This window comes from Camelus dromedarius, chromosome 5 (assembly GCF_036321535.1).
Source record: "Camelus dromedarius isolate mCamDro1 chromosome 5, mCamDro1.pat, whole genome shotgun sequence".
NCBI lineage: Eukaryota > Metazoa > Chordata > Mammalia > Artiodactyla > Camelidae > Camelus > Camelus dromedarius.
In genome coordinates, this window is record NC_087440.1 from 24,600,622 (window position 1) to 24,615,801 (window position 15,180).

The 15,180-nt window shown below is 39.5% G+C and overlaps 1 protein-coding gene and 1 non-coding gene across 2 annotated transcripts; both read right to left on the reverse strand.

The window, feature by feature from the left end:
* Positions 1–2,531: 2,531 nt before the first annotated feature.
* Positions 2,532–14,954, reverse strand: TMCO5A (transmembrane and coiled-coil domains 5A). The gene is made up of 11 exons (XM_010989350.2): positions 14,920–14,954; positions 13,784–13,933; positions 13,251–13,374; positions 12,803–12,853; positions 12,002–12,073; positions 9,874–9,930; positions 9,364–9,423; positions 8,874–8,938; positions 8,020–8,077; positions 6,227–6,267; positions 2,532–2,734 (listed from the first exon to the last, which is right to left on the reverse strand). The coding sequence occupies exons 1-11, from the start codon at positions 14,952–14,954 to the stop codon at positions 2,536–2,538; spliced, it is 912 nt and encodes a 303-aa protein (XP_010987652.1). The 3' UTR covers positions 2,532–2,535.
* LOC116153758 (small nucleolar RNA U13) lies at positions 5,769–5,855 on the reverse strand. The gene has a single exon (XR_004137640.1). It is a non-coding gene; the product is annotated as a small nucleolar RNA U13 (small nucleolar RNA).
* Positions 14,955–15,180: the final 226 nt, after the last annotated feature.

The following is a 15,180-nucleotide window of genomic DNA, read 5'->3' on the forward strand; positions in this document are numbered from 1 at the left end:
TCTGAAGCCTGAGGTTAAGAAGGAATTTACCCATTCTAGGCAATTCACCGGATTAAGAAAGTTGCTCAGTTTTTTGGTATTTCTATTTGATTACTTCGATTTAAAATAGTCATCTAGGGTAGAAGATGCTTTTTGTCTTTCAGCTAAGAATGACTTTGCTGACACATGGTCAGCTTACTTAGTGCTTGGCATGTCATTTCTCTCTCAGACTGGCATAACCTATGGATCTGATGTCACTTCCTGTTGGATATAGGCATGGGGAATCACTTTCCTTTATTTTTCTGTTGTAGGACTCATCATAGACATATGTGATATATATATTTCCTTCCTGCCTTCCCAATGACAGACGGTGTGTCTTCTTTATCTTTATATCCCCAATACTACACAGTACTAGAGATTTAACAAATATTCTTTTCTCTTCCTTTCCCTTCTGTTCTTGAATCATTAGCAATATGAACTTCTAATTGTAAGCAGTGATTACTTTGAAATGTAGACGTATAAAGATGCCACCTACACAGGCAAGTCGATACCAGCTCAAAAAACCCAGGTATGGCAGCTCAAACACTGCCTTTCAGTAAACCAGTGCTTCTCTTTTCAAGGGGCAGAAGTTTCAGAACAGCTGGGAAAGTGCTGGAAGGGAAGGTGTGCACCACGAAGCCTTCCTTGGAGGGTGTCATTGGGCCCTCGTGTTTTGAGTCTTCCGACCAACCTCTTCACCTCCAGAGGGGTGGGTTTCCTGAGAGTAGGCTGATTTCTCAGACTGCAGGGCCTTCTGTGGAGGCAAAGGTGATGGTGGCAGAAACTGGAATTAATCCTTTAGGAACCTAATGCTGGAACATACGTCTGGGTATATGAAAGGAAGGAGAGGTGCAGTCTTAGCTCTGGAACTGGGGCCCTAAGCATGGGCATCCTTAACACTGAAGGATGGAACCTAGTTGCCTCAGCAAAATATATCATTAGACAGTATCTTAGACTACATATAAGATAAGCAGATGTCCTGGTTTGCTGAAACAGTCCTGTTTGATTTCTCTTGTCCTGACATAGTTATTAAGTGTCCTTTCCTATTATCAGATGTGTCTCAATCTGGACAATTCATTATGTATTCAACCTGTGTAGGACCAGTTTTCAACAGTGACATCGTGTGGCCTCAAGAAGCAATGACAGTGAACCAAAGCGTTAAAGTTCATACCCTTCTGGTGTGGAAGTGAGAATGACCCCTTTGTGCTCTTGGACTTCAGAGTTGTCAAGGTCCCTGATTTAGAAGAGTGGGAAAGTTCAAGAGGGAGTTTAAATATATCATGTTAATGAAGCCTGTGGGTGCTTCAGCAATTACTTGGGAAAAGAGGAAGTCTGACCCCAAGTTTGTGAAGCAGTTTATATGTCACATGTTATTTACTTTAGAAACCTTGCTTACTTTAGCTCTAGAGACCTGGTTCTTTACATATTTATATTGAGCTCTTTGCAGTAGTTTATCTCAATCTATGATCTTGAGAAGCTACAGCTTTTACTGGTAGTAAGACATACGAAGTGAGCTGTCACTTTAAGAGTTTGTTGAATTGCTTAAGTTGGATATTTTTGTGTGAGGATAAAACTAGTGATTAAGTGAGCATCTGCTTTTGCCTGCCCAGTATCCCTTTCCCTTTCCCTGGGAACCAAGTGCCCTTCTCCTGTGGGAAACACATTCCATATAGTTTAGGTTGGCTGACTCCCTTTATCTCTTTCTTGGTCCCTTACCTCCCTTGTCCCTTACAAGAGGTTAGACATATGATTCATGGATTCATACTTGACTAATCAGAATATTCCCGTCCCTTTGGCCACAATGATTGTGGGATGGGGTAGACAATTGATCCCAGCTAAGTCAATTTATCTGAAGTTTCTTGCTGAAGCTATTATAAAAGTCTGTTTCATTCTGCTAAGGTTGCTAATCTGGTAGGATGAGGCTTAGGATGTTCACAGTATCTTCTCACTAAAAGGAGAATACCCATACAAAGAGAAAAGAGAGAGAGAGATGAAACCTTGATGCTATTGCTTTGAGGCTTCTGGATCCAGCCATGCCTGAAGCCCCAGATTTCTAGTTCCATGAGGCAATACTTTTTGTGTGTGTGTGCTATAAATTTATAAATTAGCTTAAGCTAAGGTCACCTTCAACCAAAGAATTTTAATATAAGTGGTGAGCCGTCTTCTGCATGGAAGAGATCCAGTGTCTTAGATTTTTAAGATTTACTAGAATAAGTATTGATCAACTCTAACTTTGCTTAGCATCTATGATGTTATTCCAAAAATAGACTAGTTTTTTTTTTTTAAACTATCTGGTAGAATTTAGCTTATCCATATAGCCACAGAAATCTATTGACAGAGCTCTTTACTGGGCAAGGTCCATCTTGGAAAGGCAACATGAGGAGGAAAGGTAATCAAGTAAGCAAACCTCAAGGGAAAAACTGAAGAAAAACTCTTCCCTCCGGAAGTTTCACCGTCTCTTAGTCTACAGACTCAGATACCACTTGCCTTCTTTTGCTCAAGGGTATTTCTTAGGGATCAGTGGGGTAATATGTCCTCTGTCTCAAGCGTGAGAGATGGAAAGAGGAAGCATCTTAGCTTCCACAAGATGTTCCTGTTCAGTATCTTGGGCAGTATACTGACAAAGAGATCTGGATTTACAAAACTTATATGGAAAAACAAGTAGCCCAGCAGTCTGATGAAAAACAGGGTGGTGAAAAAGAAACATCGAAAAATCCTGAAAAGAGAAAGCCAAGAAACTGTTAACTAGAGGTTAGAAAATCTGGAATAAAAGTCGTACATAAATGCAGGCCTGACTCCTTATTGACATTCAGATGTCCCTACTCCCTTTACAAAAGCAGCCTCTTCTCATAGGCTGGCCTGTCAGCTACTCTCTCTCCCATCACCATGTTTAATTTTCTTTTAGCATTTATCACTATCTGGAATTATCTTGTTTTTTTAAAATTTTTGTTTTGGAAAATTGTTTTCCAAAGTAGTTACACCAGTTTATACTCTAACAACAGGGTATATGTTTCTGTGGATCCACATTCTCTCCAACATTTGATATCATCAGACTTTAAAAGTTTTGCCAATCAAATGGGTGTAAAGTAATACCTCACTATATTCTTGACTTGCATTTCCCTTGTGAATGATGATGCTAAACATCTGTTCATAGATTTATTGGTCTTACGTATTTTCTCTTGCCCATTTGTCTATTAGGTTGTTTGGGCTTTCCTTATTAATTTATAGGAATTCTTTATATATTCTTGATATCAATCCTTTTCCTTTGTACTTTAAATATCTTCCCTCTACTTTGTGACTCTCTTTTGCTCTAAGGTGTTAAAGAACAAAAGTTATCTTTAATAGAGTCGAGTTTATTGACCTTTTCTTTAGTTAGAATCAATGCTTTTTATGTCTTGTTAAAAAAAGAAATCATTCCCTACCCCAAGGCCTCAAAGATACTCCTATTTTCTATTAAGAGTTTATGGTAGTTTAAAATTATGTTCACAAATTCTTCGATACTTCTGCGTTCAAGAGATTCCCCTCCATTGGACTAGACTTGATGACTTGCATGGAAGTGACAGTGTGTGATTTCCTAGACTATGTACTAAAAACATTGCAGCTTCCTCCTTACCTGCAGGAGCAAACCAGCTGTTATGTTGCAAGGACACATAAGCAGCCCAGCAGAGGTCCATGTGATGAGCAACTGAGATCTCCAGCCAACAACCATCTGCGTAAGCTGCCTTGGAAATGTGTCTGCTAGCCTCAGCCACGCCTGCTACTGACTGTAATTTCAGCCAACATCTTAACTCCAACCTCATAACAGATCCTGAGCTAGAAACACCCAGCTAAGTAGTTCATAGATTTCTGACCCGCAGAAAATGTGGGGTGATAAGTATTTGTTGTTTGAAGCCACTAAATTTTGGAGTAATTTGTTATGCAGCAATAGATAACTAATGCTGAATTTTGTAGTTCCTTTCCCTCCCTCCCTCCCTCCCTTCCTTCCTTCCTTCCTTCCTTCCTTCCTTTCCTTCCTTTCCTTCCTTTCCTTCCTTTCCTTTCTTTCCTTTCTTTCTTTCCTTAACACATCTGGGCTTGTTTTTTGTTGTATGGTAGTGATTCAATCTTACTTTTTTCTCATCTGGATAAACATTTTTTCCCCACCATATTTTTTGAACAGTGAGTTCTACCTTTTCCCTCTAGCATATAATCACTGTCATGCATGAGGTTTCTATATGTACACTGTTTCTAAGTTCTTTGTTCTATTCCATTGGATGATTTTTCTATTCCTGTCATAATACTACACTATCGTAATTACTATAGCTTCATAGTAAATCTTGATATCTCAAAAGGCATGTTCCTCACGCCTTGCTCTCCTTTAAAATTGTCCAGGTTATTTTTGACCCTTTACTCTTCTATATAGAGTATATTTTAGTCTCATTTTATTCAGTCCACTTTTACTCAGATTCTGATTTTTTTTTCAATTCTTTTGGGGCATTTGATTGGAATTGAATTGATGCAATCATCTGGAGACCATGGATATATTTATGGCCTTAAGGTTTCCTATCCTCGATCATGGTATTTCTCTTCTTTCATTCGTATTACCTTTAATATTTCATAATAAATTTCTATGAATTTCCTTGTGATAGTTTTGATTCTTTTTTAGCTGATGAATTATTTTGCCCTTGCAGTTTTAATATGATTTACATGAGCAAACCTCCACTGTTTCCTTTGCTGAATTACCCTTATCTGGCTGTGCTGGGCTGCCTTCTGCCCCAGGACAAACTCACTACCCACCTCCACTCACCAGTCAAAAACATCCCCATCCCCTTTAGCTTCCTTGTAGAGTTAATCTTGGTGACAAGTACCAGAATCCATTCTAGGACAGCATCTTGGTCAAAATTAGAATCAAAAGCCTTTTAAAACCTATTTCCACCACTCTCCCTGAAGCTGGATACAGTATTCATGGAAGGTTCTGGGATGACATCTCTGGGATAACATTCCCAGGGAAAATCATAGGAATAACCTAGCTTTCTTATTTCCTGTCAGTGCCCAGTATACCAGTGCTCCAAGGATGTTTGGATCAGAACAAGAAGAAAGACATTTGTAGTTTGATGTGATGAGCTAGGCTTGTTGGGCTTACATTTATTCAGGATACCAACTCTCTTTAAGGCAGACCATTCTTTTCCTAGGAGTTCATGTGGGCAGTTCCATGCTGGGCACTGGTGTTGGATTATAGATGAAGGTGGCCTAGGAGTTCTAGGGAAAATTTTGCTAGTTATTCTGGGAACATTGTATTTAGGGATATTGAACTATGTATACTTCACTGATCTGGTATGAAGGGGTATCCCTTTTAAGCAAATTTTCCAGACAATTGGAGCTGACCTTTAAGCACCAATAATTTTATGTTAACCATTTTGATGGGGCTCTTTCTAAATCATATTTCATACCACTTTAGATGCATGTTTCTCTATGCCTTCTTAAACATATTATATGGAACATAATTTGACCTTTTCTTGAAAATGCAGGGGCTTCATGAATACCAATTCTACTTTGCTATCACAGTGATTCCCTCAGGACTAATATCCACTCAGTTGTTTGAATGTTGAGTTCTTGTTTGGTTTAACAAGATTTTTGAGCAATTATTGTGTGCTGGATACTGTTAGGTGCTATCTCTTTTTCATGATTTTCTTCTCTCTCTTTTATCTGCTGTTAGGCAGTGGTATACTTGCATTTAGAAATCCTTTCCCTATTTTTATTTTACTTTTTCATGTCAGGGGTAATGTGCTGACATTGTACCAGAGTTTGAGGGAGGCATGTCTCCTTCCAATCATCATGCTTATGAACCACAAAAAGATGCCCCCATTTCTGATCTACTGATGTTACTGGGAAACTGGACACATCAAACTAGTTGAAATTGTTAAAGGGAAAAGGGAGTAAGTGTGAGATTTGCCACATCTCTTTTACGTGATAAGATTTCCTGTTTCTAATTATTACTAGGCCATTGACTTCTAAAAAAGTTGAGATTAGTAATCGCCTTTGGACAAGGAGGTCATAACATTGAACTGAGAAGTGTAGTCACTGATGACACAAGTTTGTTGACTTGACTGTGTGTGTGTGTGTGTGTGTATTTATACAATGTTCTCCTCATTTAGACTTTGCTGTCTGCTAGGATGGCTAAGTAGAATTCCCAGTTTTCTGGAAAGTTTACTTAAAGATATTTACTTACCTTTTACAGATCCCTGTTTTCTTCTTTTGGAGACAGTTATCCTGGGAGAAGAAGAATGTACATTGATAAATAAACAATTTCTGGAGGCTGTTATCACTGCCAAATACTACTCAGTGAGCCATTAATTAAATATTATATTTAGATAGTATTTTATAATTTTTTCATGTATATAATAAGCAGATGAAATTTTCAAAGACATATATGTACATATACATATAATTATATTACCTTTTATATACTGATAAGAATAAATGAAGGCATAGAAAGGTAAAGGATGTTGCCCAAGGTCATACAGCCAGTAAGTGGCAGGACCAGGCCTGGAACCCAGGTCCTCTGAGTCCACATTCTGGTCTCTCTCTACCATACTCTTACCTTCTAGTTAGCCAGTAACCCTTAGAGAAGTTCACAGGCTATGAAAACCACACAAACATATTCTAAGAGGTAAATTCTCTGTAAGAATATAAAAATGAGGATATATCCTGGATTTCTGTAACATCTCTCTTCCAAAATATTTTCTGTTATTTCATTTGCCTTTTAACTTTCTCATGAGATTAAAAAGGAAAAGGAATTATGATTACATTTTAACATTGTGGAAATGAGGCTTGCAGAATTGGAGTTAGAAAGCAGCTTTCTGGGTTACAAATTTGATTCTATAGCTTGCATGAGATTAAGTGGCATGCCAGCTGGTCAGTTGCTCAGGTGGCCTCTCTGCAAAGAATGCTCAGACATCATAGATCATGAACCATCATGGGACTCTTGGTAATCTTGATGAAGACAACTCTGTTGTTTCTCTGATAGGTGGTCTGAAGGAATATTTTGATGTGTCAGTGGGTATAGATGGCGGGACACATCAGGGAGCATGCCAAGTTTCGTTCTGGAGAGGCAGGCTCCAGTTAATTTCAGTTTTGTTTTCTGAGTAGATTACTCAAGCTTAGGACCATAATAGCTTGTTCAGGTCAGTGGGAAGCGTGGTCACTGTGGACATGCTCTAACATATATTTAAATGTCTGGAGGACCTCAAGGATAATAGTCAAATGATATTTGCTTTTAAGGAAGAAATGACTCCTCTTTTCTGAGATTACAAAGACTAAATATCTCAACGACATAAAATTTCTTATGAATGTCAACTTTGGCTCTAAAACCAGTATAAATTACAATTAAAACCCAATAAAGTTTATTTTTTAGCCCTTGTACTTGTTGCCACAAGACACCAAGCAGGCCAAGAGGCCCACAGCTCTTCATCCAATTTTATTTCCTTCAGACCTTTGCATATGTGCTGGTGACATCATGATGTTAAATATAAACAGACACTGAAGCTGTAGCATAAAGAAGTGGCTCCTTCCTATGTTTTAACTCACAGGCTAACTCTGAGTAGATGGTGATAGATGCCCTGGTGCTCTGTGTTGTGAGAGATTCAGGCTCATGTTGGGATCCTCATGGAAGAATGCTGTGATTGAGGGATAGAGGAGTGGTGTTCGTGTCATGTATTGGCCTTCTCTCCTTAGAGTGTACCCTCAGTTAATGTTACTTCTTGCTTCTATTCTAAACTCTCTCTGACCTTAGGCTGGTTTCTCTGAGAACATGTCATTTGCATGGCTGTAAGAGGGAAGAGAGTTGTTTCTTCACATCTTCTTTGTTTGTTTAGGGTTGAAATGCTTTGAAGTTATATCTGGTACTATTCTTGGAAAATGCACATGGAAAGATTGACAGGTGTTTGGTGGCTTAGAGTTTTTTTGGAAGCACCTATGAAAGGTGATGACACTGAAGAAGCTGAAGAATGAGTGGGTATTTACCTTGTTCTTTTGGCTGTTACACTCTTTGCTAGCAGAGTTCATACTCAAGACTTTTGATCTAGGGGGAAAAGAACCAAGATAGAGATTGGATAAAGTACACTCAAAGATTCATACTACATGATGGTCATTTTAAAACAATTTTATATAGTCTAATGCTATGTTATCCACTAGTGTATCCAGTTGCTACTTGTAGCCATTTACATTTAAATTAATTAAAATAAAATTTTTTTTAGTCACTCTTAGCCATTCTTCAAGTACTCAGTAGATGGTTAAGTGGATACTTATTAGATAGCACAGAAACTTCTCTTAAATAGCCTTGTTCTAGAATTTAAGCTTAGCAGTCAAGCCATACCTGGGGCTCAGGGAGGATTTTGGGAGACTTGAAGGTGTTTGAGTTTCATAATATGATAGCCTTACTGTGTGTCTGGAGATTAGTGCCATGCCTATCCCATATGGTTGAGTTGCTGTAAATTTGGGGGAAGTGATGATGGCACTAGTTTTAAGGCCTTTTCTATGAAATAAAAGGAATGCTCTACTTATCAAGGTGCCAGACCACTAACCCTTTTTAAAGCACATGTTCCTGCCCTTAATATAAACCTGAATAACTGATAATATGATACAGCTATAAAGAGAGATGTGTTTCTTCAGTTTTTCAAGAAGGATGGGAGAAGGACCTGCATTTTAAGTTGGTGTGGTTTGGTGGGAGTCGACCTGATCACTACAGAGGGGAAAGACATGTGGTGTTGGGGCTCACTCAATTCCACATTGGAATTAGTCAGAAATCTTTGCTGTGACCCAGGCTGAGATGGAGTTACCACTAAAACCAGGATGTTCCTTTGTTTGCCAAAGCTCACAGTTCTCTCTCAAGGAACCGAGTCTCTAGTTCTTCTTCTATTTTCCTCAAAGTTTCCTGGTACTTCTTCAAAGAGAAATAAAAGAAGGCATAGTTACTAACTAAAGCCCTATGATTTTTCTAATCACAATAAGAATGCACTATTACATTTTAACTTGAATATTTGGTAGTCCCACTGCCACTTTGTCTCCTTCCTTGACCCCACCCCACCACTACAGACCTCTCACTACATTTCACCATTGAGCAGGTCCCTCAGGTAATTGGGATTATAAATAAGAAAAGGACTCATTATTAGTTTAAGGGCACAGGGGCTAGGAGAACAGGGAGGTAACAATTATATTGGTGGTTGAGTGTCAAAGACCATAAAGTCCCTTTGGAGCGATACCTTGAAGAGTTAAAATAGTTCCAGGTAGTATTCTCTCAGAAGCCTAGTTCCATTTCACCCTGTGCCTGAACAAGCCCTTTGCTATCCCTTTACTGAGGGGCTGTACCTTTATGCAGAGGGCCTGATCTTCACAGAGCTGGGCCACAAATGCATAGTCTTCTATTACCTGGGAGCCAAAATTTAGTCTTAAATTTCTCTCAGTGAATCGCTATAAGAACAAGAGTTTATTTGTTTCTCCTGTGTCCCAGACCCTGAATGTGATTTTCTAATTGTTCTAAATTTATTTTCGCTGTACATATATATAAAGTTGACTATTTTTTTTTTTTTAGGATAAACAAGATACAGTTCCATGGGGATTATCTGGGGACAATTGGGAGAAGAATCGATACTAATTTGTTGAAGATATAAATTATGGAATGTATCCTATAAAAAATGTTAAAGAGAAGGTAACGTAGGAGACTGTATTCATCTTTTTTTCATACCCTCCTGACCCTATATGGTTTTGGATCTGGAACCTTATTCTAACTCAGTCATTTGAGGAATGCGTTAGATCATCTGACTAAGGATCGAGTTTCCCTTCCTTTGGGAGAAGTAGTATTGAAGTTACTGTGGTTACCTTGGCTAGCTCCTTCTCTTGGTCTGCACAGGAGGCTTCCAGATGTTGTAACTTAACCTATAGATAGGGAAGGAGGCTGGTAACTCAGCAAGGCAAAAACAGGATTCATTCTGAAATGCGATCTCAGATTTTATCTCACAGGCGATTGAAGCGCATTGGGCACCATTTCAGATATCTTTTTGATGGAGAGGAGTCAAACCATCCAGTGTCCTTTGCAGCTGCCTGGTGAACTTGCTCTTCTACACTCTTGACCACTGAGTATTCATCAGTGCTATCTTCACCTTTCAACTTCAGTTCTTAGTTTCCCATTTTCTTAGCTATTTCTCTTAGGAAAACATGCATCTTGAAAACTTCACTCTTCCTTTTCCTTATAGATTCATTGCTCACTCCTTTCTCTCTCCCTGTGTTCGTTCTTCCCTCTTTTCCTTCCTTGAATATTTGATGAAAGCCTGTTCTATATCGGCCACTCTGCTGGAGTGACAGGGAAAGTATAGGGGGAGTGCTGAGGATACAGTGGTGAACAGAATTGACAGGCTCTCTGCCTCACAGAGCTGACATTCTAGTTGGGGGACATAACAGATAAGTCCACATGATAATGCTAAGTGCTATGAAGGAAATAAAAGCAGAGTAACGTGATGAGAGTAAGTGATGGTGTAAGAGCTATTAAACGTGGTTGCAGTTGTAGCAGTCATCCCATTAAACTGATGAACTGATCACCAGCATGCAAGAGGAACAGAAGATAAGGAGATGCTATATATTTCATAGAATTAGAGATGTCACCTGATAATTCCATAGAACAGGTGGGCAAAAGGGAGTGATCCAAAGGGTTAATTATGCTCTAGAACTCTTTAGGGCTGGGCTGGCTGTTGCCAGGAAAATAATAGTCACCGTTCTGACAATGCCTGAAACTCTATATTTATAGTTTATCAGCTCAGCTCACCTGACATAGTCAGCATTAACATGTTGTAGCTAGATTCTGGCGGGCTTACTGTCAACTTATTTTGGGCAGGAGAAGGAAGAAAATCAATCTCCTGACTGCTACAGTTATATGGCGGGTGTAGTCAAGAGGCTTCATAATGCTTTCTATTCATAGCTTCAGTTTCTTCCATGTGTACACACAGACCCCAGATTTCTTTCTTTCCAGATAAGTTTCCTGGATGAGCACAGCCAAGCAAGCTTACTTGGTGGTTTTAAACTCACCCCCCCCCCCTTTTTGGTGGCCATTGATACTAATTTGGTCAAGAGAAGACAGAGGAATAATTCTCTATTCTTTCATTTTCTATTTCTATTTTCAGTGCGGCCATCTCTTCAGAGGCTTCGTATACACAGTAGGGACTTCAGTGTGGGTGTAAGAAGCTAAAGGAAAATTAGATAAGGCAAGGACAAAGATGTAATTCTACAGAAAGTATCAAGGTAGAATTTTATCTGCTCTATAAATGAAAAAAGTAAGCCTCTAGTTCTTCTTGCATCTTTGATCAGATGGCTTGTAATAGTGCCCAGGTTCTTAGTTCTGGAACACAATTAGAGAAATGCTAAACACTGCTTAGCAGGTAGAACTCACTAAATACTTGAATGACCAATTTAATGATTTCTTTTCTAGATTGGATTCAATGACAGGATGTGTAAATTGCCTAGCACACAGCAGATTTACAGATCTTAGCTCTGCCTCTATGAGTTTATGCATATGCCTCAGCCAGACTTTTAAACAGTCACTTTAAAATTATATGACTTCAAGGTTTCAGCTCTCCAAAAAAGGAAAAGAATGTTTTTTTTTATACACAATTTCAATTTTCAAACTGAGGCTGGGAGGGACTGATTACATTGCCCAACTTCATATACCATACTAAGTGCTGGGACCAGGATTTACATCAGGGATTTCAGCTGCCTCCAAAGTTATATATGCATTTGTGTTCTGCTCTTCCTTATGGAAGAGGGAACAAACTATATGGTTTCAGAGTGAAATTTCTTACTGAGAGTAGAGGAAAATTCAGCACTCAGTGGCCCAGGCTTATGCCCGACATGAGTAAAACTACAAAGAATTTATTTCAACTTTGACAATTGTTTCCACTTGAAGGCTTGTCTCCTGGTCACATAACCAAAACCCATTCAAAATTGCTCTTCTGTTTACCTTTGAATCTTCTGGAGTTCCCTTTAGATTGCCTTGTTCACACTTAGTTGCCTTTTGCGATTTCCTTGTAAGCTACAGTTTCAAATAAAAAAAAATCATTGCAAATAAAGAATACATCAAACAAACAAAAAAAAAAAAACAAGAAGACAAAGACATTGTCTGGTGTGTGGGGGTCAGTAACTTGGCCTTGATAAAGGCTGCCTGGAGATGGTCCCTTGGTGGATATTGGTACCCTTAGAAACATCTTTATTCTACCTCCATCATCTTCTCACTAGTCTTGGCCACCAAAGCTAGAGTCTGCTCAAGGCAGGAGTACTTTTCTTAACTCCTAATCCACGCTGGGTCACTCAGGGCTGCAGGCATGGGTCAGAAAGTAGGGTAATCATAGGAAGCTCACTGTATTCTGAGCAGGACTTGAGGTAGAGGAAATGCCCAGACAAGGGAAAGGGAATCTTTAGAAATTAAGTATTTTTAAAAGTCTGTTGAAAGTAAAATTAACCTCTCACTACAAAGTTGCCAGCCAGTCAATTCAACAGAATATCTATTGGAATCCATTTACTTGTGATAGAATGAAGAACCTCTAGGATCACAGAACACAAGAACCCACCCACTCCTTTCATCTGACCCTTGCAGGGAAGATCCATGGCCACAGGTCATGAGGCTCAGCCTTAGGAGAAGGGAGCAGGAGTGGTGCCCACCACCAGCACATGTGGGATCCTCTAAGATCATTTTCCCTCCCTTGCGTCTTTGATGACTGGGGATGCTATGGGAGCACTGGGGAACACAAGAGCCCCATCCCACCTTTCTTTCAAGTTCTGCTATACTGTGAACCAGAGTCTCATTCTTCCTTTCCTGTTGAGAGAAAGAAGCAGGGTGTAAGTGTGCATCTGCACACCATTGTCTGTTTTTATTCAGCTGATTGTTCTTCATTTCACTCTGGTCATATTTTGCTGCGGGAACTCTACCTTACTGCATAATGTCAGGTAAAGTACCCATTGTTTGATCTCAAAATATACACACTCACTTACCAGGGCTGGAGATGCCCACATGCAGGGCTTCCCAATACTAAATATTACCAAAGAAACCCTGCCCTCCACACATCCCCTTCATGATGAACACATCCTGCCATGACTTCTGAATTGACTACTCCTTTGTCTGTGAAAAGGGGAGACTAGCCTATCTGACCATTGATGAGAGACAGGATGATGAATAAAACCTATCATATGGTGCTTCCCAGCTTCTTGCTTACCAGCCTGGCTGTTTCTTCCTCTAGCTCCTGCAAGGCTCTTTCCCTTTCCATCGTGGTGCAGTTCTCCTTCTCCCACTCCTCATCCTCTGCCAGGTCTCTGTTCTGAGTGATCTCACTTTCCAGCCTGGGTGACACAAGCATACCCTGTGAGGAAATGGCAGCTTCTGAACTGATAAAACACATATTTCAGTTTCAAAGATGCTTCAGTGACAATAAACATGAATCTCAAGTTGGAAACCCTTCTTTCCTGGATCCTTAGCATCAGAATCACTTTAAAGGCAGGAAAAGATTGCTTTGATTCCCAAGTCACACATCCCAGTGTTCTTTCAACTCAGGTAAATAGCACCTAGGAATCTCTGGAAAACTTGCTCTATTTCAGGGTTGGAGCCACAGAGAAATGCCAAAGAATGAAGAAGGAAATTTGTTATACAAGATCGAGGTCTCTAGAACAAACAGAAAAATTCAGTTTTGTCTCTTCTCTTCCACCCCGTCCTTTGGATTGCGAACTTCCTGCATGAAACCCCAACACTCACCTTTGAATCTCATCTTCTTTCTCATGGATTTTGAGAAGAAGTTCCTGATTTGCTTCATCTATTCTTTGCATATCCCTTTCAAGGTCCATATTCAAACTGTTAATGTTCCTCTTTGACTGGGCCAGTCTTAAGATTTCCACTTTCTCTGACCTGTAGACTCAGTCCCCAAAATGAACAAGGACCAGTTCGTTATCTTAAGATCAATAATCATTGGACCAAAGGGGGTATCTAGAAGACGTGTAATTCAGTAACTTGGCTGCTTCTGGGAGCACATCTTTCCATTTTCATTCTTAGGAAATTATATTTCTTAATCATGCGCTACAACTAGTTTCAGTAATTCTCAACAATTCTGTCAGCAAGGACATTTTTCTCAGGCTTTCTTGTCCAAAGTGCTCAATATAATAGTGCGCCTCCACTCTGATTCCACAAGTCTTACTTCCTTAAATAGCCTCTTGTATTGGTTTCTCAGACAAATTGTTCACAAAAATGTGCTCATGCAGTACACTTTTACTGAGCACTTTTATCTGGGCAACTGGCACATTTCTTATGATTGGAACCAGCTTTATGCAGAGCCATAAGAGATTTCCATCAGTCTTTCCCTCCCTCCTCCCATCTCAAAACTTCTCCTCCAGTGCCTGCTACAAAGCTTGAGAATCTACCATGAAAGTCACTCCACTGAACACACAGATAAGATCTAGGCACACACTTTCAGGAATGCAAACATCTTTTTTGAAGTAAATTTGAATAAAAGAAAGGTAGAGTATTCTAGAAAGTGAACCTGGCACATGGGAAGCTTTCAACAAACGTTTCTTTTTCTTGTGTGTCAATTAATTAATTTATTTGCCTTTGAAATGACTATCCATAAATAAGGTAGTGAGGCAGAGGGACTTTTGAGTAAGAATGAGGGATGATTTTGGAAAAGAAAGTCCTATCTTGGAAGGGCTGGCTTGGATGGGGACACTTACAATAGCTATCACTTCAGAAGGGCATGGAGGGCTTGGGGTGGACTGCAGTGGGGGATGGATAGAGAGCACATGGAGAGAGAGGGAGACTAAAAGATGAAGAGAGGCATCGACAGCAGACCTGCTCCATACCTTGGTCCTTGGATGTGTCTTTGCATAATCATGATTACTTACTCATAATCCAGCTGATCTTCCTTGTGTTCTTCCATTGTAGATTCCCTAAAATATCAGCAGAAATGTAGCTAATGAATTGGGGAAATGGGTCCATTTATGAAATACAAAGTAACTAGCCAAGAGCTCCCAAATATAGAAACAAAATTAACTGGTTTCCTCCCTCAAATCTTCACATTTTGGCCATGACAAAATCCAGTCTTTCAGTTTTCTGCTTATGATCTGACTATGCCTCAGTAAGAACACAATGAGGATACAGGGATA